Source organism: Lactuca sativa, chromosome 4, assembly GCF_002870075.4.
Source record: "Lactuca sativa cultivar Salinas chromosome 4, Lsat_Salinas_v11, whole genome shotgun sequence".
Classification (NCBI taxonomy): Eukaryota; Viridiplantae; Streptophyta; class Magnoliopsida; order Asterales; family Asteraceae; genus Lactuca; species Lactuca sativa.
Window position 1 is genome coordinate 406783432 of NC_056626.2, and position 21920 is coordinate 406805351.

At 36.5% G+C, this 21920-nt stretch overlaps 2 protein-coding genes across 2 annotated transcripts; both read right to left on the reverse strand.

Moving 5' to 3' along the window:
- Window positions 1-1072: 1072 nt before the first annotated feature.
- Window positions 1073-2559, reverse strand: LOC111883051 (succinate dehydrogenase [ubiquinone] iron-sulfur subunit 2, mitochondrial). Its single transcript, XM_023879414.3, has 2 exons — window positions 1841-2559; window positions 1073-1374 (listed from the first exon to the last, which is right to left on the reverse strand). The coding sequence occupies exons 1-2, from the start codon at window positions 2506-2508 to the stop codon at window positions 1209-1211; spliced, it is 834 nt and encodes a 277-aa protein (XP_023735182.1). The 5' UTR covers window positions 2509-2559; the 3' UTR covers window positions 1073-1208.
- Window positions 2560-6261: 3702 nt separating this feature from the next.
- Window positions 6262-11551, reverse strand: LOC111883050 (zinc finger CCCH domain-containing protein 43). Its single transcript, XM_023879413.3, has 6 exons — window positions 11124-11551; window positions 10870-10941; window positions 10224-10337; window positions 9894-10133; window positions 7221-9797; window positions 6262-6505 (listed from the first exon to the last, which is right to left on the reverse strand). Exons 1-5 carry the CDS (start codon window positions 11421-11423, stop codon window positions 9726-9728), a joined length of 798 nt encoding a protein of 265 aa, XP_023735181.1. The 5' UTR covers window positions 11424-11551; the 3' UTR covers window positions 6262-6505; window positions 7221-9725.
- Between the last annotated feature and the right edge of the window lie 10369 nt (window positions 11552-21920).

Genomic DNA, 21920 nt, shown 5'->3' on the forward strand with positions numbered 1-21920 from the left:
TCAGAAAACCAGTCTTGTAACTATAAAGAGAAGAAGAGACAAACTTGACACTCTAATATGTTGCAAAAAGAGTCTAGTCAAATCTTGAATTAAGGATTATGTAGCATTATTTCATGCGATGTGTAATGTAGAATTTCAAACATTACAATTGCAATATGATACTAACACATGATAAGAGTCTTGATATTACAAGGGTTGGAAGTGCTGACCTCAACACATCTCTTGACTTGTATTGGACATTAAAAATATCAAATCCGGACATAGAAAATAATAATAATATTATGTCGACGTCAAAGTCAAACTCCTAGCTCTTTGAAAGTAGGATCGATGTAACTGTAAACCTCAAACAAACATTAATAATAAACATCTCTAGTTCACTTGTAGACAAAGCACGATAACCTCTAGTTCTCTAACAAACATCTCAAACGAAATTTAATAATAAACATCTTTGAATGTAGTTATAACATCGATGTACTTGTAAACCTCAAACAAATTTCTTAAAGCAACCCCTTGTCCCTTGCCTATTTCTCAAAATATGACAATGTCTTCACCCTAGCTACCAATACAGACAATGAACTTTACTTTTATATGCAAGAAACTTATAGATTTTCTACCCATATTGTTATTCTGTACAAAAAAAGTTATTTATTACATATTGTTATTCTTGTTAAAAAGCGAAATTTTGTTGTTATTAATGGGTAATGAATTATAAGTATGCTACTATTATTGATACAGACATGCAAGTACATTGTTGTCATGGGTTATACATTGCTATTGCTATTATCAGTAAAAAAAATTATAAGTATGCTGTTATTATGGGTAAAAGATGTATGTAAATTGGTCTTATGGGTAAAATAATGTACATTGTCTATTTGGTAAAAAATAGTGAGGCATGTTGCTATTTCTGCAATTTGCCCCAATCTGAAAACCAAAGCCAGAATAAGACACACATCCAAACACCACCTCTCTTTCTGGTTTGGATCAATCAGGATTCAGGACAACCAAATTTGTAAAAAAAAAAAAAAAAAAAAGTGGCTTTATCAGAGGATTCGGATATTAAAACCAGAATCCATGGCAAGGTACAAACATGTTCACCAATTATTTCCAACAAAACAAAAGGTTTACAAAGATGTTCTAACATAATCCCAGAATTAAAATAGGGATAACAACCATCATTCTCCCTATAAATTTTAAAAGGAAAAAAGCACTTAGCTTTCAAGACTCTTGATGTTCTGGATTTGCTTCCCAGGGTTGAGCCCCTTAGGGCATGCACGAGCACAATTCAAAATTGTATGGCAGCGATACAACTTGAATTCATCATTTACTGCATCTAGACGCTCCTGTGTATATTCATCTCGACTATCCATGATCCACCTGATTAAAATTTAAAACAATCATTGCAACAGTTACATAATGTATCAATGGAACACCATATGCAAAAGATTGTGACAGAAGCTATATCAGCAAACATGTGGATCTGTTTTTGTTTTTTGCAGAAAGACAGCCAAAAAATCTTGGATTCTCCTAACTAGCTTAACATGATGATGATTTTGGATATGAAATTTGAAATCAAAATCATTGATGGAGGTCCTGGGTGATTAAACACATCAGCAGCTTTCCCAGATTACTATACTATTCAGAAGTAAGCATGTGATTTACAAGAAATCCATATTAGGATTATCCAACTGAAAGAATCAGAAATGAAAATGGGATCTAAACTAAAACAATGAAGAAGAACACAAACTATCTAACATCATTACAACTGGAGTTTAAGTTTAAAGTAATTGGCAACTAACTAACTGTATGCAAAAGATATGAATAGAGATGTGGAAGATTATACCGATTAGCGTGAAGAAGAGCAGCGGGGCCAAGGTAAGACTCAGGGTTCCACCAATAGCTAGGGCATGATGTGCTACAGCAGGCACACAATATGCATTCATACATCCCATCGAGCTTCGCCCTATCATCCTTGCTCTGATAAATCTCTTTCCCTACCCAACCAACCGGTGCCGGAGACTTTCTCTTCAACCACGGCTCAATACTCTTATATTGATTGTAGAAATTCGTCATATCCACCACCAGATCCTTAATCACAAACATATGCGGCAAAGGCGTAATCATCGTCGCATCTCCCGACGGAATCTTCGTCAAACAAGCAAGTCCGTTACATCCGTCGATGTTCATAGCACAGGAACCGCAGATTCCTTCACGGCACGACCGACGGAACGTCAAGGTAGGATCGATCTCGTTCTTGATCTTAATCAGTGCATCTAGGACCATAGGACCACACTCCTTAAGGTCGATCTGGTAGTTTTGGAGCTCTGGTTTTCCTGGATTGTCAGGATTCCATCGGTAGATTTGAAAGTTCTTGAGACTATGTGAAGATTGGGCGACTGGCTTCGCTTGTTGATTTTGAGGCTCCGATGCATGTGCTCTGGAGAGAAAAAGCTTCGCGGCCGGAGACGAATGAACCCTAGAGAGAGCTCGACGGACCAGACTGGTCGCCATTGTTGGGGGAAGATAGGTACAGAACACGATCAGGCTATACCTTCTACTTGGGTGGGCTGGTTTTTTAGATGGAGGTTTTTGTAATAAAGGTGGCACTCAAAGGGTATTATCGTAATTGAACAAGTGTCAGTAATCTGACGGCTGAAAGTCGATGTCGCAATTTTTGGCAGTGAACTTTACACAAAATTTTATATTTTAGATTTGGGAAATTCATTTTTTAAAGAGAATAAGTAATTTTTTTAGGTTTTTGAAAAGAAAAAAATTGCCATAATAGCCTTATTTTAAGGTTTTTTTTTTTATAAAATATTAAAAAAATGAAAAATACCTAAAATAGCCTCAATTTTAGTAGGCCACATCCAAGAAAAAAACTGTGGCTTGCGGTTTTTTTGTTTATTTTCGTAGATGTAGAAGCAAAAATTGTGGTTATTTAAAACATTTTTTATTTCTGAGCTATTTTGTACAAAACTTAGAAAAAAAAGATTATTATAATTATTTTCTATTTTGAAAAATGATAAATTTCTTTCAAATGCTTTAAATTTGTTTATTTATTATTTCTTTTCAAAGAAATGTCTATTTATGTTCAAAATCTTTATTTCGAATTTTGTAATATACTGCTAGACCATCTGTTATACTCATCACAAACCACACATTAGGGATGAGTATTTGGACGTGGACCAGACCGTTTTTTGGACCACCGGGCCGATTCTCGGGTCTAGGAATTGAGGGCGGTCCGGTCCAGTTTTTTTACCGGTCCAGTTCGGCCGGTTCTGGGTAAAAACCGGTCGGACCTGCTTATTTATAAAAAAAAAAAGTTAAATTTTTAAACAAGCATATCTCATTCGTTTTAAGTCGGATTGATATACGGTTTTTTCCAACGTGTAATTTAGAGTTTGTTATCGGTCTAGACGAGTCCAAGAACCGGAAACCCCGTACACGGACGCGGACTTGGACACGACTAATCCGGTTTGGTCCACGGTCCACAATATTCTTTGTAACCGGTCTGGTTCAAGAGTCGGTCCGGTCCAAATGCTCACCCCTACCACATATGTGGTGGGTGCCACATCAGCACCACATTCACCCACCACTAACATGGGATACCTACCACTAACACACCACTCCACCTCATTTCTTTTAATTCAAAAATACAATAAAATTATTTTTTTAATACTAGTTTTCCATTAAATTAAAATATCAAATTATATTAAATAAAAATTACATTAAAAATAAAAATTACATTACTTAAAATAAAAAAAATAAAAAAATAAAAAAAAACATTAAAAAAACCTAAAAATACCAAGCATAAATAAAATAAACTACCCCTACAACTAAGTCGGGATCGAACCGACTCTTTCATCTCGAGAAAAAGCTCCAAGTCTTCGCCATCGAGGTCGTCCGCTTTCATTTTCAAGATTTTCATATACGATTTCATATACGGAAAACTTTTGCGTGTTGGAGTTGTTTTTTTCAAATTGATCCATGGCCGCCTTGAAAACATCAAAATTGTTCGAGCCGCATTTGCGTATGTTTAGGAGGTTGTTGTAGATTCCTCCAAATTCAGTGCATTTTAATCGAAAATCGCGCCATTTCGACGTAATTTGATCGGCATTTCGAGTTTCACTTTTCATTAACTCGTAGAAAATTGATCAAACTTTCTTCCAAAAGCTACCGTAAGGTTGACTATCTCCTAAAATTGGGTCTTGGTAAGCCGACACCCATGTCTCCGCTAACTTTTATTCTTCGTCTTTTGCCCATGGGACCTTTTCTTGGGTGGTGGTGGGTCGGCCCGATTTTTTTTCATATTTTCTTTTTTTGTTGAGGTGACGGTGAAGGTTGTGTTTCCGAAACAAAATCCGCAAAAAGTGGTGGTTTTTGTGGTTGTGACGCTTGTTATTAGAGTTGTTGGAACTGTTGGAATTTGTTGGTACTGGTGTTGGTTTTGTTGTTGTTGGAAGGTCAGAAAATGTTGATATTGTTGTTGGAAAAGTGGTGTTTGTTGGATAGAGGAACCGGTTTGAATCAAATTTACAAAACCGCCTTGAGGTGATTCCATAGTCGGGAATTGACAAGGGGTTGTATCCAACGCAAAAACGTTATTGTATTTGCGATTTCTATAGTTTGGAGGGGTATTTTGGTTGTGATCCATGGTTTTTGGTTGTGAAGATGTAGTGTGTATTTTTTGCATAGAGAAAGAAAAGAATGGTGTAAGAAGTAAGGGGTAAAAGTGTGGTATTTATAGGTAAATAAATTGGTTAAATTTTTGTTTAATTTTTTTTAAAATAAACTAGCCGTTGAACGGCTATATACATTTGGTCAAAGTGGGTTGCGATCTCATGGGGCGTTTGCATTCGTTATTCCGAACACGATCCATCATGGAAACGGTCAACCACGAAACAACAGGTGGTGTGCACGACCGTTGTTCGTGGCCAGCACAACCACGACCGGCCTCATTGCATGTATACGGGAAGCCCTTATCAACCAAATTTTTAATTTTAAACTCTAATATCCTTTACACTTTATATTTACTATTTTGTTAACTGTTTGTTAGGCTTTAGTAAAAAAACACTAAATCTTTTCTCGAAATTCCAAAATTATTCATCAGATTTCAAACTTGTTCTAAAAAACTCCATTTTTTTTTGAACTTTGGAATTTCAATCCGAAATCCAGAATCTGGAACGTAAATTCGAAATGTATTTTCCATAAGAAAAAATATTTTTTGTTGTTGAAATATTTAATTCCACCATTCCACACTTGTTTGTTATTTTATCTCTTTTGGTTATTTTTTTTTAATATACATCACATTATGGTTAGTTTATTTAATTTCCTTTTAGATTTTTATAAAATCAATTTAAAAATTTTGAGTAACTTGTTTTTATGATATGGCACGAGAATTTTAATTTTTTAGATTATCCTACGATGCGAGAGACAAAATGGGTTTTATTTTATTACAAAAAGAGATATCTGCAATACGTTAACTAGCATGTGGTACAGATCCAAGTGTGCATGATGAGTACTTAAATATGTCCGAAATAATTTTACATGAAAGTCTCGAAAAGTTTTATGCATGTCGTATTCAATTATATGGACATGAATATTTGTATAAATCGACTGTCAATGACATCTAACTTTTGTACATAGACACATGAATCCAAACATTGATTTCCTAGAATGTTAGGCAACAATGATTTTACACATTAGGCTCGGAGGAATTGCCTAACAACATGACAAGTTCAATACATAAAGGGGTGATCACGAGTAGCCGATCATTATGCTTGAAACGGTAGCATCACAAGATTTATACTTTTTGTATGCATTCTTTAATATTGTCAATTCCAACAACATTATCAACATCCTCAATCAATCGCCCTTATTCAACGAAACATTATATGGACATGCCTCAAGTGTCCATTTCAGGAGGGGTAAGAGAGTACACTACACGCCTAAGCATGTGTCCCTTTCAGGAGGGTTAAGAGAGTACACTACACGCATAAGCATTATCTTTCCAATGAGATACTTTTGGGGAAATATTTACCTATCCAAACAAGGAAAAACGAAAAAAGTTCATGGCAACACAAGAATTAACAAGGACATGGAACTAGCTTTTGGTATCCTAAAAACTAATTGGTTATAATTCAACTCCCTACCCATGCAACGCTTATGATTGGATTATATTACACTATATATTTTAAAAGATAATGACTAGCGAGTAAATGTTATAAACCAGCAAAAATGTTGTTCATAATTAAATTCATAAAATTCAAATCTAATAGTCCTTTATATTAATACTTTGTCTTTACAGAAACCTTTTTAGCTTGACATGTTATATGATATGAAATGATAGCATAAAACTCCATCCGAAATAATACTAAAGCTTTTGATATAAAACAACATAAAACTGAATGAAAAGATACAAAACATTATGAGATGATACAAGAAAATATAAAATGTTATATAGCAATCCAGTGTTCTCATTCCTGCAACAACCAACTGTTTGATGAAACTGCAATAAGAATGAGAAATTTTAGTTATAATTCTACTTGTAGATACCTAACATGCCAAGATCCAAATCATGCAGTCATGCCCTTTTAACCTAACATAGTGAATGCATGCAACTCTTTTCAAAACAATGAACCATTGTGCTTAAATAAAGCAACTCATGTAGGTTAAATACATTGTTTTCTTGGAAAACAAATCAATAATACTAATTGTTAAACCATATGCCAAGAGCATATTCCTTCAAATGTTTGGAAACATTAAAAAAAAAAAATACCAACTGAAAGTTCATAAATCAACTTGTGCCCTTGAACCCTGAAACCTTATGTTAAAATAATTAAAAAGACTTTAATCCACAATAAAATACTAACTTCACGTACCATTATGTAAATCTCATTTTGAGGTATATTCCATTTTCACAAATCACGTGTTAAACTTGATTCCCAACAACTATGGAAATCATCAAAAGCCAATTTTTTTTTTGCCAAATCAAATAAATATTATTACTAATAATAAAGGTTCAATACACCCACCCAAAACACCATTTTAAGCTCATTGTTGAAACCCTAATTTGCCAAACACACCCACCCAACAGTGGAGAATATTCCTTCATAACTAACCAACATAAATTTTATATATATAAAACATCCTATATCATTGTATTATATCAATAATCACCGAAACCCTAACTTTGAAAAATAAAGCTGAAACATGAGGTTTACCTTGATTACACATCCAAAGATACACCCAAACTCTTAGATGGATTTCCTTAAAAATCATCCGAATTATTATCTTCCAAAATCAATCATGTGTCTACCTGTTACACAGGTGTAGATGGATTGCTTCCATTGAAGACCTCTAGCATAGGAAAAACGCAAGCATGCACCAGATGATCTCCTACATATGATATGTCAGCCTACTATATATATTATATAGTAGTGCAAAAAAAAAAAAAAAAAACATATGTTAGCAATAAAACTGAAAGTAAAGATGTTACAAGAGTAAGCAAGCACACATAAATAATTTAATAAACTTCTGAGTCTGTTCTTTCAAGGTCCTGATTAAAAGTCGGCTTCAAATTCCTTCACTCATAAATAACATAAGCTTTTAGTACTATATTAACAATGTCTAAAAAGAAGATAACATCAAATTTATAAAAATATAATGACGTGTTCGGAGATTCATTTCAAATATACTCCACTCCCTCTATGGCAAGAAACTGCAATACTTTTCATTTAGGGCAACATATCCTTTTTTGGTAACTTATTTTACCTATGTGCACCTTATTATTAATCATTAAGTGTAATTAACGACTTTGATTGTGTTCAACACGTTTTCTTTACTTTGTGCGTATTTAAGGCCGTTTCCGAAATCGATCGATAGTCAAATATTTTTAATTAATCATGGGCCAAGTCAACGATCTATCATATTCAGCAAGAATAAAATTGCATGAGCAGTTAGTTACTACTAGTATTTGCTTCATTTCACTCCCAAAGTGGAATGCAGATCTGTAAGCTGCATAATAAGTAATAACCCCCCTAATAAGAGTTGATTATGGGTATGGCACAAACTAACTATTCATGTAAATTTAGACAAAAAAAATGCATAAACAAGAGCAAACTAATGGCATTAGTTTATTCGGACATGTTAAATTAAATTGGTTAATGAATATCTCGTTAAACCAAGATTTAAAAGTGGAAATATCAACTTATTTACTTATGAATATGTTCTTTAGGTTATGTTTTATATCTATAACGGGTCTAAATCTTATGGGTTTAATTTAAAAAAAAAAAAAACTGGCTAAAAGGAAACGGGTCGTGAGTTGCCCCCAAGTGTTTTCCATAATGCATACAATCTCCTAGATTGCTTTATTAAAAATAATACTCCAGTTATTATTGTAACAATATAGTTTCTTTTATCTTATTTAACATACTAACTATTTATATAAATTTCCCCATATTGCCGCCTCTACCAAGATTATAAACTCAATTGAAAAATATACTTGCTATTTTGTACATTTATTTTATAAAATTCAATATCGGAAGGAATTAAAAGAAAAGCACTTGTTATTTTATGAACCACTATGGATTATATAAATACATTTTGGTGTTTTCAATTGTAATGTAAGGGTTTTGTTTGATGGGATGGAATGGCCAAATGAATGGAATAAGAAAAAGGCAATCGAATGATTCCATGATCATATTTCATCCATCCGTAGGAAGGGAATAAATCTTCACATTCTATATATTTAGTTATAATTATAGGATTTATTATTTACGATACTATAAAGCTAAAGTTCATAAAAGCTCATTAAAACCCAAATAAGAATGTAACAAAAAAATCATTTAGTGCTAAATGGATTCCAACCTCGTAATGGTTGAGAGAAGATAGGGTTACTAAACCGTTCAGATGCCGCCATTAAGAGGTTGTATCAAACGGCACTATAAATGCTGACCGATTCAGAGGCCAACGGTTCCATTCAGAGGTTATCAAACAGCCCCTTAATTTTATAAAATAATAGTATTGTGTTATTAAAAACTTTATAACTAAAAATGGGTTATATTACAATTTTCCGTGATGGAATGAATGATAGAAAAACATCCCCTTCTGCCTAAGGAATGAAAATCAACAAAATTGAAGGAATCAGATTTGGTTTAGTGATGGTCCATTCCAAAAACAAACAACTTTTTTCATTGCAAATTGCAAATTGCAATGGACACTACCTAAGAATATCATAGCAACAAAGCTAAAGGATTAAGAGCTTAAAGTTGATGTTGTCTAAACATGCTCTTAAAATATCAGTGACACTTAACACAACGCTACCAGTTGTATGTTTAATGTGTACTTGTAAAACTGTAGCACACACTCCATCAGTTCAAAATTCAAATATATTGGAAGAAACCAAAACCAAGGCGCTCATGCACCTTTGAAATCTAAGGTAAACAAGGAAACATCACCATGAAAAAGATCCAACATACCATACAGAGTCAACCCCTGAATTGGTTTGGTCAAACATGACTCAGAACAAGTAAGGTGTAACTGTAAAGTCAACCATATGCATCATGGTATCAAAGAAGAAAGATGAAAGAAAAGTTTCTAGTTGCTGAAAAAGACTGCATTCTTTTTCAAATATGACATATTAAGTTATAAACTTGAGAGATATTCTAAGAGATTATTAGTTTAGAGTTAAGAAAAGAAACCATCCCTGTAAATGTAATTTGCCCATTCTACTTGGTCTTGCCACCAGAAGGAGATTCTGAGGTGGATGATCCATCTGTCACTGGGTGCTGATTCTTTTCCTGTATTCACAAACAGATAGACAGTATGAATTTATTCACATAATATCATAGCTTCTTCTTGAAATCAATACTAAGATATTGGTTATATGGACATACCAGATTCCCACTGGTTACACTTGGGAAACTGCCGAATTTTAGCACACGCACATGTGAATTAGTTGATTGTGAGAAATGAGGAACCACATGTCCTGCATCACCTTCATTGATTTCTGAAGCTTCATTCTGGCTATCCATGGATTCAACAGTAAAGAAGATAGGTGGAGGGTGGTGAAATTTACAGGATGCACCATAACCACAGACACCAGTACGCATGTAGAATGAACAGTTTTCACAGCCCTGGTCAACAAGATAATATGCTTTAATTAAAAACATTATTCAACCAATTCATCTATATGAAAAGCTATACAAGGCTAAATTAGTAATTACCAATCTTTCTGGAAAACCAAGCACGTTAAGGCGCGGGAGAGAGTTTTCAGGCTCAGATTTGGAGTGATTGAATCTGCAAGATTCTCCATATTTGCAATGACCAATTTGGTAAAACTGCAACATAGTTGGGTAAGCATGTAAATACAGTATGGATACACAACAGTGAAAGAAGATTATATCAATAAAGCAAGAAGCAGATACTAGCAATACAAGTTTGTAGGTCCATTAGGCACATTAATTTGCTCTGCAGTTCCCAAACTAGCCCTACTAATGAGATGTGGAGCCATAAACAGTGACATGGAGACTTCCTATTGGGTCATGAGACTCACATGCCTCTTGCTACCCAAGACATACAGTGGACATGGACACTATCCTACAAACACTTTTCTTCTTTTTCCTATCTGCTGCTAGGTAGATCTCATCATACTGTAACCTAATTCATAAAAGTCATAAGCAATCTAAACATGCCAGCCTTTATCTATTAGTAAAACTTGTTGCTCTATATTTTCCTGTATTTACCCTTAATTGGCCAAATCCCTTAATTTTTTGAGAGAGTATAACCAAATTCACCTCATTTAACTCATTAAGCTGAGAAAACAAACATGAATGGACGAATCTATGAAAGAGAGTATGTAATCAAATGTACCTTGCATGGAATCCGACTCAAACTTTTAGATGAACTTCCAGCACCAAATATGTTGCTTTTTCCCCGATCAACCTTCACACGAACAACACATAAACAAAGCAAACAAAAATCAACTCGCAACAACAAAAGACTTGAATATAACAAAAGCCCTTTCGAAATATAGACCAGGAAAGCATGAGCTATCAAATTCCGTGTAAGAAATTAGAACATTATCTCAGAATGAAGGGGAAAGGGGAGGAAGCGAGAGTGCATACATAGATTTTCGTCGAAACAGGGTGATTGAACCTGCACATCCGCCCGAACCTGCATGTCCCAGTTCGAACGAAAAACGAGCAGTTTTCGGCATCGGGTCGGATCGGATGTTGCATGTCACGATTGCTGATACTAAAATCACCATCAGAGCTCAAATCCTCCATGTCTTCTGAAGAAGTATCGATTTGTTTCCCTTTGAGCCCTACATTTTCGAAACCCTGAATAAGACTATCAACCTCCGGTTTCTGATCAAAGAGGCATCTCAAATCCGAAAAGAACTTCTCTTTGATGCCCTCGTCCATTAATCGAGATTGGATGATGCAATAGAACTCCTAACTATCGTAGGATGGGAGCCAATTCACTGTGGAGAGTTGATGGTGAAGAAGAAAGGAGGCGGTGTTTGTGAGGCTGCAAAATAATATGACTGTAGAGTCAACCCTTCTCTATTTTAGTATGCGTGGAAAAGAAAACCCTTTGACCAAGTAATATATAATTAAGTATTAGAGAAACAAAATTATTTTAACGAAATTGATTAATTTTGGGTCAAAATGAACAAGGCTTAACAATCTTGGTACGGCGTTGTTTATTTGTTTTACATTTTGACGTAGAAAAAAAAAATAGTTTTTGAAGCAGATAAATTTGGTCTCACAGTGCAGCTCGTTCGTATTGATTCGGTGATATGTTTTAGGGTTTAGGATAAAACAATGTTACGTATAATGGTTTAAATAGTCCATCGTAACTATTTTTTGCATATTAAGGACATATATTTGTGTTTTACCGATTGGAAAAGTCATGTTATCTATTTTAGCAGGTTAACCTACCTCGTTACTTGCCAAGTAAGCAGGTGAATGAACCTGTTGAGTCAATACTGAGTTGACTCGATGACACAAATGCAAATAGTAATTACTGCCTTTAATTTCCACCAATACCCCACCAACCTTACATTGTCGACTTGATTGAGTCTCAAGCACAACAGGTCTCGAATTAAAAGGGGACACACCCATGTGGGGTTTAAAGTAAAACAACCCTCAAATTTGTTTACCATATTCGGGCAAACAATCATCTCGAAGAACCCTTAAAAAACAACAATGTTGGCTCCATCACCTTCACCCAACTATTTAAATTCTAGTGAAGACATCAACTACAATGTGCTCTACTTAAGCTTATGTGATTGTGGTCAGAAGATTCAGAAAACCAATCTGAAATGCAACGGTTGAAGGAGCAACTCAGACAAGACTATATCATATGCAGGATCGACCACATCAGTCTCCAACACAAGTTGGATGACCATGATCAAAAGTTTAAAGTCATTGGTGTTGCGATGGGTGGCATGATGGTGGGGATGCTCTTGTTGCTGCTGGTGGTTATGCTCCATTTTGTTCTTAATCTTCGGTGATTGATGGATTTGAAACAATGGTGGTTAAGACCATCTTCAACCCAACCCCATTTTTCCCCCATAAATGGAGTAAAAAATGGGGTAAATAGTGTTTCATCTCCAATCCTACTTCATTTTTACCCTATTTTTAACCCCAAAAAGTATATTCCAAATATATTCTATTATTCCAACTTAGATAAAATGTCAAACACACCCCTCTACTAATTTAGTTTTAACAAATATATAATCTATATTTTTTTCATTACATTAATAATAAATAAACAATATTATATTTATAATACACTTATAAATAAATATTATACATGCATTTATAAAAATATTACACATACACACTTTTAAATAAATATTTTACATACATTTATATAAATATTAAACATACATACTTTTAAATAAATATTATACATGTATAGATAACATATTTATGCGTTGGAATAAATTTTCCACAAATGATCAACTAACGCATTTCGTAGACTGAAGTGTGCTTCTTTATCTTTAATACGTTTATATCGAGCAAGAAATTGTTGGAATTGACTGTCTTCATGTGGACAACAATATCAACAACCTCCTCCTACATCTTCATTGTATGGACAATATTTTAATAACCTTGGGGGAACTGGATCTGGTTTACCTGATTACTAGGCTAATATTATTGTTCACTTGTTGGTTTTTATTACATTATTATTGTAATATATAGGTTAACTACATGTTTATTAGCATATGATACCGTGTTTGTAAGATATAATTTAACTAAGCTTTTATAAATACGTTATCGTGTTTCATGATTTTAATATGTATTTCATTTTTTATATGAATTCGACAAATAAAAATAAATTTTATATTTATGATTAATTAATATAATTTATTATATTTCATAATATTATAAATATTAATTATTATATTTAAATTAAATCTAATAGATAAAATAAACTACAAATGTATAAATATATAAAGTTAGGGACTAAACCTGACAACTGAAACTTCATCCCCATATTTGGAGATATGAATAGTATCACCCCATATATGGGGTAATACTATTCATATCTCCAAATATGGGGGAAGAAATGGGGTAGGGTTGGAGAAGAATGGGGGAGAAAATGGGGGAAAAATGGCATTTGGGGGTAGGTTGGAGATGCTCTAAGAAGCTTATTAGTATGTAGATTTTCTATTTTTTTATATATTTGTTTTTTTTTTTTTTGCGATATATGTAAAAGACCTGTCTAAATAACAGGCATTTTGTAAGTGAACTCCAATGATGAATGAAAGAACTGTCTAAATGACAGACATTTTGTAAGCTTGGGTGATGTTCTTTGTTCATTGCTTATGATTGTATGTACTAATTGTTATTTATAAAAATTCCGTTGAAAGTGCAATAGACATGGGAAGAAGGAAAAAGTGGGGATGTTAGTGACCCCACGTGTCTTGCACAGTGGGGGTAATTTAGTCTTTTACACGTACTAGCAATTACTTAAAAGTTTCTTGTATACCTATTTGTTTCATTCTAGCACATTGTTTTATTCTTCAAATACTCTCCATTGTGAAGCTACATAATGAAGAACATGGAATGTGGATGTGTAGTTGAGGCTATAATACGAACATCACGTACTACCAATAACCCAAGAAGGCCCTTTTATGCATGTCCCCAAAAGGTAATTTACCATTTGTTCAATTTCTAATGTCAACCCTAGTTTTTTTAACATGTACTAATTTAAGAAAATAGTTTTTTTAACATGTACTAATTCGATTATTATCGTGTTTCACTTTGCATGTTTTGACTTCCAGAATAACTAGGTCATTGTTCTGAATGACTAAGTTATTCAAACCATCCACAGTCGGTCATATGTTGGAAGTATATATGAATCAAGACTGTCATGGGTTGGGTTTGTAGGGGTCTAAGATGTTGGACAAGGTGGTGCTACAACACTCATGAGTGCTCATAAGTTTTGAGTATTGGATTCAACCCGTGCTCATTGGAATCACTTCATGTGTAACACCCAAAATCAGGAAACCAAGAAAGGAAAGAAAACCCTAAGTCAAATTGTCAACTCGTCGAGTCCAGGGAGGAACTCGACGAGTCCGAGCGGGATCCAGGTCAAGGAGTAAGTGACCGACTCGGCGAGTCAGCTAAAGGGACTCAGCGAGTCTGGTCTGATCGAGGAAAACCCTAATCCCAGGAGTTGTATCCTATATAAAGGGTGTTATGTCCCTCCCTCAGCCTCCATATCATCCTAGAGAACCTGTACACCCTAGATTTCGTGTGAGCTTCCATCATTTGAGAGAAATAGCTTTGGAGGAAGGAAACTTTGGGAAGGAACTTGAAGATCAAGAAGGTTGCTTCAAAGGGGAGGTGTAGATCCGAGATCTACTTCAGTTTGTGTTCATCTTGGAGGTAATAAACTGCTATCTTCCCTCCTTTGCATCTAGATCTACTTTTGTTATGAGATTTGGGGGTTTTATGGTTGTTTGAGACCTAATTCGAGTTTGGGGCTTAGATATGTTGTTGTCACTTCAGATCTAGTGTTGGGATGGTCCAATATGTCGTAAAGCATCAGAAGATGAGTAGTTGGTGAAGCCCTTTTGTCCCTAAACCTAGCCCTAGAGTGTTTTGAGCCTAGATCTCTTTAGTTATACGTAAATTTTGCAACTTTGCGTGAGGATTAAGCTTTGGAAGTATGGATCTATGATTTGGAGCCCCTGTATGGCTCGAAAAGCCACTGTATGGATTAAGAACTGGAGCGACTCGGCGAGTCACATGGGAGGACTCGGCGAGTTGGATGAAGTTGGGCAGGAACTCGGCGAGTTGGAAAAACAACTCGGCGAGTCTGTAGAAGATTGCCTTGGACTCGACGAGTCTGTTCTTGGACTCGGCGAGTCAAGTCACGAAACCACAAACCCTTCGAGTTAAGACTCGGATCAGTGAGTTGAGTGGGGACTCAGTGAGTTGGACAGGTCAGGACTCGGAAATCGGTAGACTCGCTGAGTCAGGGGCTGACTCGGCGAGTCGAGTCGCGAATGGAAGGACTCTGAGCATATGAACTCGGCGAGTAGGGTTGACCTGGAAGGTTGACCTTGACCAAGACTTGACTTTGACCAGAGTTGATTTAGTTGACTTTCGGAGGACAGTTAGACTAAGTGTTGCATTGATATTGGTAGCTCGGGGAGCTAGTGGAGCAGGAGTTTAGAGAGTTGTCGGGCAGCAGCTAGAGGGGTTATCAGCAAGTTTAACAAGTGCAGGTGAGTTTCCCTTTGTGTAAATGTGTCTAAGGCCACAATGCCGACCCATGTAGTTATGAGTAGAAGACCCGGGGGTTAGCCTTAGGCACAGTATGCTAGTATGATATTCAGGACGAGGTCCAATGATAGCGGGCGGGTGCCCAAGGATTGGTTTATATGATAGTTTATACTTGTTGTCTGTGTGATACATGTATGTGCCTGGTAGGGAGGTGAGTGTGGGCGAGGTCTCGTATCTCACCAATAGCAGAGTGTGGATGGTGTTCCACATCTCATTAGTAGCAGAACAGGGGCGAGGCCCAAGTTAGGGAAGGAGTGAGTGTGGGCTGGGCCCGTATCTCACTATCAGTAGGAGCGTGGACGGGGTTCCATTACTCATCAGTAGCAGGATAAGGGCGAGGCCCAGGATAGGCGAGGCCTTAGGACAGGATCCATTAGTATATGTTTAGCTTATGTGTTGCGGTATGTTTATGTGCTATTATATGTTAGCGGGCGAGGCCCTGTGACAGGCGATCCTAAGTGAAACAGATATGTATCCGAGTGGGGCTCGAAGCCAGGCGGGGCCTGGAGCAGCGGGGCCGTTGTAGCGGGCGAGGCCCGAGGCAGGGGGCGAGGCCCAGGATAGCGGGCGTGGCCCAGTATGTGCAGTATGTGGTTATGCATGGTATGTGGTAGGGTGGGGAACTCACTAAGCTTTGTGCTTACGGTTTTCAGTTTTGGTTTCAGGTACTTCCGGTAGCGGAGGGAAGAGCTCGGGGTGATCGCATGGCACACACCATAGACCAGACAGCGTGGGAATGTTTTACTCTGATAACGAACATGTATTTTGGAAATTAATACTCTGTTTATGTTTTGGATTGATGATTTTGCTTTAAGTAATGTTTTATTAAAAGAAATTTTTAGTCTTGAATTTTGGGACGTTACATCATGGATTTTATCACGAGTGATCATGAGACGATAATATCTTATATTCTTCAAACCTAGAGATATGAGTTGTTACTATGAGTTGGTTATACATTGATTGCACGAAAACGCATTGGTAACTCGATGTTATAAAACGTGCCTTGTGTATGATTCAACAAGTAGTAGAACAAGCCATCTGAGTCAAAGTTTATCCATTCCTTGTACCTTCGGGATAAAAAGCGATATTTGTGGGCCCCTCGATGATTTGGTGATAACAAATGTAAGTGCTCGGCCGGGCCTGGACTGATTTGATTTGTTCAATTAGTCAGTCGTCATAAATCGGAAATCGGGAAACAACAAATGGACATGGAGAATGATTATAATCCATGTCTCAGTCCATATGATATCTAGAATGGAGGAATATATGATCCCTTATCTAATGGACAAGTCATTGACAAAGGTCAGAGATCATCGACAAGGTCAGAGTTCGACAGAAGCTTTTGAGAGCTACGATTGCTAGTCGGTTCTTGAAGTCATACTTACAATAATAGTTTTAGACTTATCCAAGTGGGAGACTATTGGATTAATGTCTAAGTCCATAACTATAATTGGTAAGACTTGACCCGACCCGACATGGTCCATTTGGGTTGCATGGAATCATGCATTTGGATAGACTATAATGAGAGAAATAACACTTAAGGTTTGTTAATATATTATAAGTTCTAATATATTAATAAGATTATTTAACTAGTACTGATCAAGAATTAATCTAGAATTAATTAAGTGATCAAAAGAAGACTAATTGAATATATGGGTTGATTGTGTAAATCATCCATACTTGTATAGTGGGCTAATGCTCCATGGATTATCAAGTTGGGCTAAAACCCATAAGATGCTCCATGGTGTATTTGAACCCATGGATCCAAGGAAATGGAAAGCCATGACAATTAGGGTTTACCCTAATTGTGACACTATATAAAGATCATATTCTTGGGAAAATCGGTGACTATGAGTGAGAAAAAGGGATAGCCGATTTTCATGAAGTGTGGATTTCTCTCTAATCTATTCCAAGTGTATTTGGTGTTGTGTGAACCATTTGAGGTGTCACACTTGGGTCACTAGGCACTCAAGCTTCATGAAGACATTCTACATCAAAGAGTTATGTAATTCTAACTTGAGATACTCATATGAATCAATGTTATTATGCTAGTTAGGATGAATACCTTGGAAAGTTCATATTTGCATGTATAATAGAGAAAACATAGATCCAAGGTATTTAGGGTTGCATGTACACTTAGGAGTGTTAGAATGCTGAAAACCCAACAGAACCTGGTGAAAAAGTCCTTGACTGTTTCCCCCTCCCTTTGTTTGCATCCAAAGATGGAGTGACAATCACCTTTGTACTTCCGGAGTTGTATGAAGTTGGTTAGAAAGAGATATTTCAGTTGGCTAAAGTTGCTGATGCTGCCCGGGCGCAGTGTCTTGAACCACGTTTCTGCATTGTCGTCTAGGGTGGTGGGGAAATATGTGCACCATAACAGTTTGTCTAGCTTGAGGGATGTCATGGTCCACTCGTATGTGTCGATGTGGCTGTCTGGGTCTGTGGTGCCGTCGTACGTTTTGAGGTGGGGCAGTTTGGCGGTGTTGGGGATTTCGTATTCCAATAATTCTTTGACGAACGACGACGTGACACTTCGTGAAAGGCAATCTTGGTTTGGTGTCCGCTGAACAAAGTGGTACCCTGGTTGTTGCATTGCCAAGAAGGTTTGTACTAGCATGTTGTTGTAGGATGTAAGGTCTGGCGTTGCTGGGCCATAGAAATTTGATGGCTGAAACGGGATGGGGAGTGTGTGGGCCATGGGTATTTGTTGGTAAGATGTGAATTGCAGCGCTGACACGATGCTCGTCACCAATGACGAGTGATTTTGTGGTTGTGATATGACGCTTGGGCCGTTTGTGGTGTTGCTTGTCGGTGCTACGTGTGTGTAGGCAAGTCGTTTATCGGTGGCACTATGGGGGTTGTTTGTTGTGAGTCGTTAGTGGTTTGGGCAGATGGTGGTAGAGGGTTGTAGCCGGTGTTGTTAAATCCGATGGTGTTAGAAAAAAAACAGTGGCAAAGGGGGCACAATGTACGGATTGGGTATGCCGCTATTTGGGATGGTGGAGGGGTTGCTTAAGTAAGTGTGGGTAGTGGTGTTTGGTTATGGGATACAACAAACGACATGGTTGCTGCGAGAAAAGGTGGCGAGCCACCGGATGATGGCGCTGCTACAAGAGGAGGTGGCGGGCCACCAGATGATAGTGCTGTTGGAGTGTTGGCCACTTCCAACGATGCCATCGGATGTATTGGGCTGTGCGGTGGTTCCGGTGGCTCACCAGTCGTGTTGTTTGTCATGTGGCTAGGTTAAAGAGAAAGAGAAAGGGTTTGCATATCTGTTGTCACACAAATGGATGATGCCAAATGATGCGACCTGGTCTCCGACCACCTAAGCTGTTTGTGATGATCGCCAGAAGGAAACCTGAAAGGTCACAAGGAAAGGAAAACCGTTAGCCGCTCTCCGGGAGGAGGTCCCGGAAAAACGCTCCGACGGTCAAGTCAGTTGAGTGAATGAGTGTGAGGGCTGAGGATCCGAAAGAATAGCTTACTCATCAAGGCAGGGTGAACGTCATTTTATACTGAGGATCCTCCTCGATCCGTATGAGGGACAAGGACTGCGATCCCGACAAGATCTGTCGTCCTTATTGGTGGGTCGTGTTCCTCGTAGTGTCAGAGCTAACGATTGGTCCAGGAGGAAACCTGAAAGGTCACAAGGAAAGGAAAACCGTTAGCCGCTCTCCGGGAGGAGGTCCCGGAAAAACGCTCCGACGGTCAAGTCAGTTGAGTGAATGAGTGTGAGGGCTGAGGATCCGAAAGAATAGCTTACTCATCAAGGCAGGGTGAACGTCATTTTATACTGAGGATCCTCCTCGATCCGTATGAGGGACAAGGACTGCGATCCCGACAAGATCTGTCGTCCTTATTGGTGGGTCGTGTTCCTCGTAGTGTCAGAGCTAACGATTGGTCCAGGAGATAATGCTTTGGATGTGCTCCTTGTCGCCTGTAGCCGTTATCTTTTGAAAGTAGCGAAAGACAACATTTAGCGAGGGCAGGGCTCTTACGCGATCGCCCCGCTAGAGTCCCTGGCGGCCACGATGGGCGAGTCGGGCTCGGTCAAGCCTCGTAGGGAATTCCTTGTCAGGGACTCTCTTACTTCTGGCCCGCTCTGAGGGACGTGTCATCATTGTTCAATTGTGGTGCTTGTTTCAAGGTTTCACCTAGTAGTAAAAACCCAATATAGCTTAAAAAAGTTAAACCAGTATTTTAAATTAGATGCTTAAAATCATATGGATGCATTAGTTGCAAAAACTGAACCTATGTACTACATAAATACATTAATAGAAAAACACAAATATAGCAATGTGATTTGAAAGTAAATTGTTATACTAGTAATAGGTGATAAATTACTTCTCATCAGAATAATCAACTCCACCTCCTTAGGAATTTACCAACCAGTAAATTTGATTCTCTATCTATCTTTTTTTTTTCTCTTCCATCTGCCTTTTCCTCTCTTCCATGCATTCTAATATATTTATAATATTTTCTTTATCATCATCTAAATCATAATTATCCTGAAAAATAAGACATCAACGTCATTTTGCTACATGAAAATTCAATGGAAGCATTCATGCATGTATGTAATATTTGTACCTCCTCATTATCATCATTACCAATTTCATCCTCAACATCCAAATCTTTAGATGAGGTGATCGCAGAACAAACATGCAAATTGTTAAGGATACGACAAACCAAAATTCAATAATAAAACAATTTAATTTAAATATTTTTAAGCTAGAAAAAGAGTATGTTTGAAAAAAGGATATATATGATCATAAATAAGCTTTTTAGTATACTATCCAGAAAAAAAGACACTAGAATTTTCCAAGGTGTGTGAGATTTTAATCTTTCTGTCAAACACCAAATCGAATGTTTGTTATGGGCCTCTGTTAGACTGAAGGGCTCCTACAACACGTTGGTCGCCATCAACGGTGATGTGCAAATCAACAGTTTGCTTTGAGCCCTTTATAACTTTATCAATATAAACCTGTAAAAGATGGAAAACTTGCCCTCAAACATTTATGTTAACTGAGGCCGAGATAATGTAAAGGTTCAAAAAGGGCAAGTTTTCCATCTTTCACTTGTTTCTATTGAAGCCTATGAATGCTTCCAATGAAGTTTCATGTAGTATAATGTTGGTGATGTCTTATTTTTCAGGCAAAATTATGATTTATCTGATGATGAATAATATATTATGATTATATTATAACACATGGAAGAGAGGCAAAGGAAAATAGAAGAGAAGCAAAGACAGATAGAGAATCAGATTCAATGGTTGGTAAATTCCTTGGAAGGTGGAGTTGATTATTCTGATGAGGAGTAATTTATCGCTAGTTACTATTATAATAATATAACACGCAATACATTTGTTGAAAATAATATTTTTATTGTTTAATATAACATTTGTTTTTCAAAATATTTTGTTGGGTTATACTGTTATTACATCATGCTAATAATATTAATTTTGTTCTATAAAATCTTTTTCATAGTTTTGTTAAAGAACGCACTAGTTATTAGATTGATGATATATGTATTTGTAAAATTTACTATTCTAATACTATAAAAAAATAGGGAACAAAACGCTATCTAAACTTTAGTAAGTATGGAGGAAAATACGAATGGCCCAAAGTGCCATGTCCAAATGCATATACTGGTATTGGTATAACATATTATAGAAATAGAATGCATTTATAATATTGTTTTGTTTTGCCTAGAATTTAAGGAACCATGAAGCAAGTCATGGAAAGCACATTTAATAACTTCAAAGATGGCCTTAATCGGTCGGCATTCAACATGTTTAATACGACTGTCGAAAAAAACCCATGAACAAATTAAAAGCCTCTAGATGAACAGTAAGGAACCTTATGTTTTTTGAACCATTAAGAGATTGGAATCATTTAACACTAAATGGTTCTTTACTTTTATTTAATTATTAGTCTCAATCATGTGAAAATTGATAGAAACCCTACTATGCAATTTTAACTTCTTCTTAATGAAATTATAGAAAAAAAAAGGAAGTTTCATGTTTAGAAAGGGTGTTTGGATGAAAAAGGAATTAGGTACACATGAATTTTATACTTTTAGTTAATTTTTAATCTCAATCAAGAAGTTAGAATG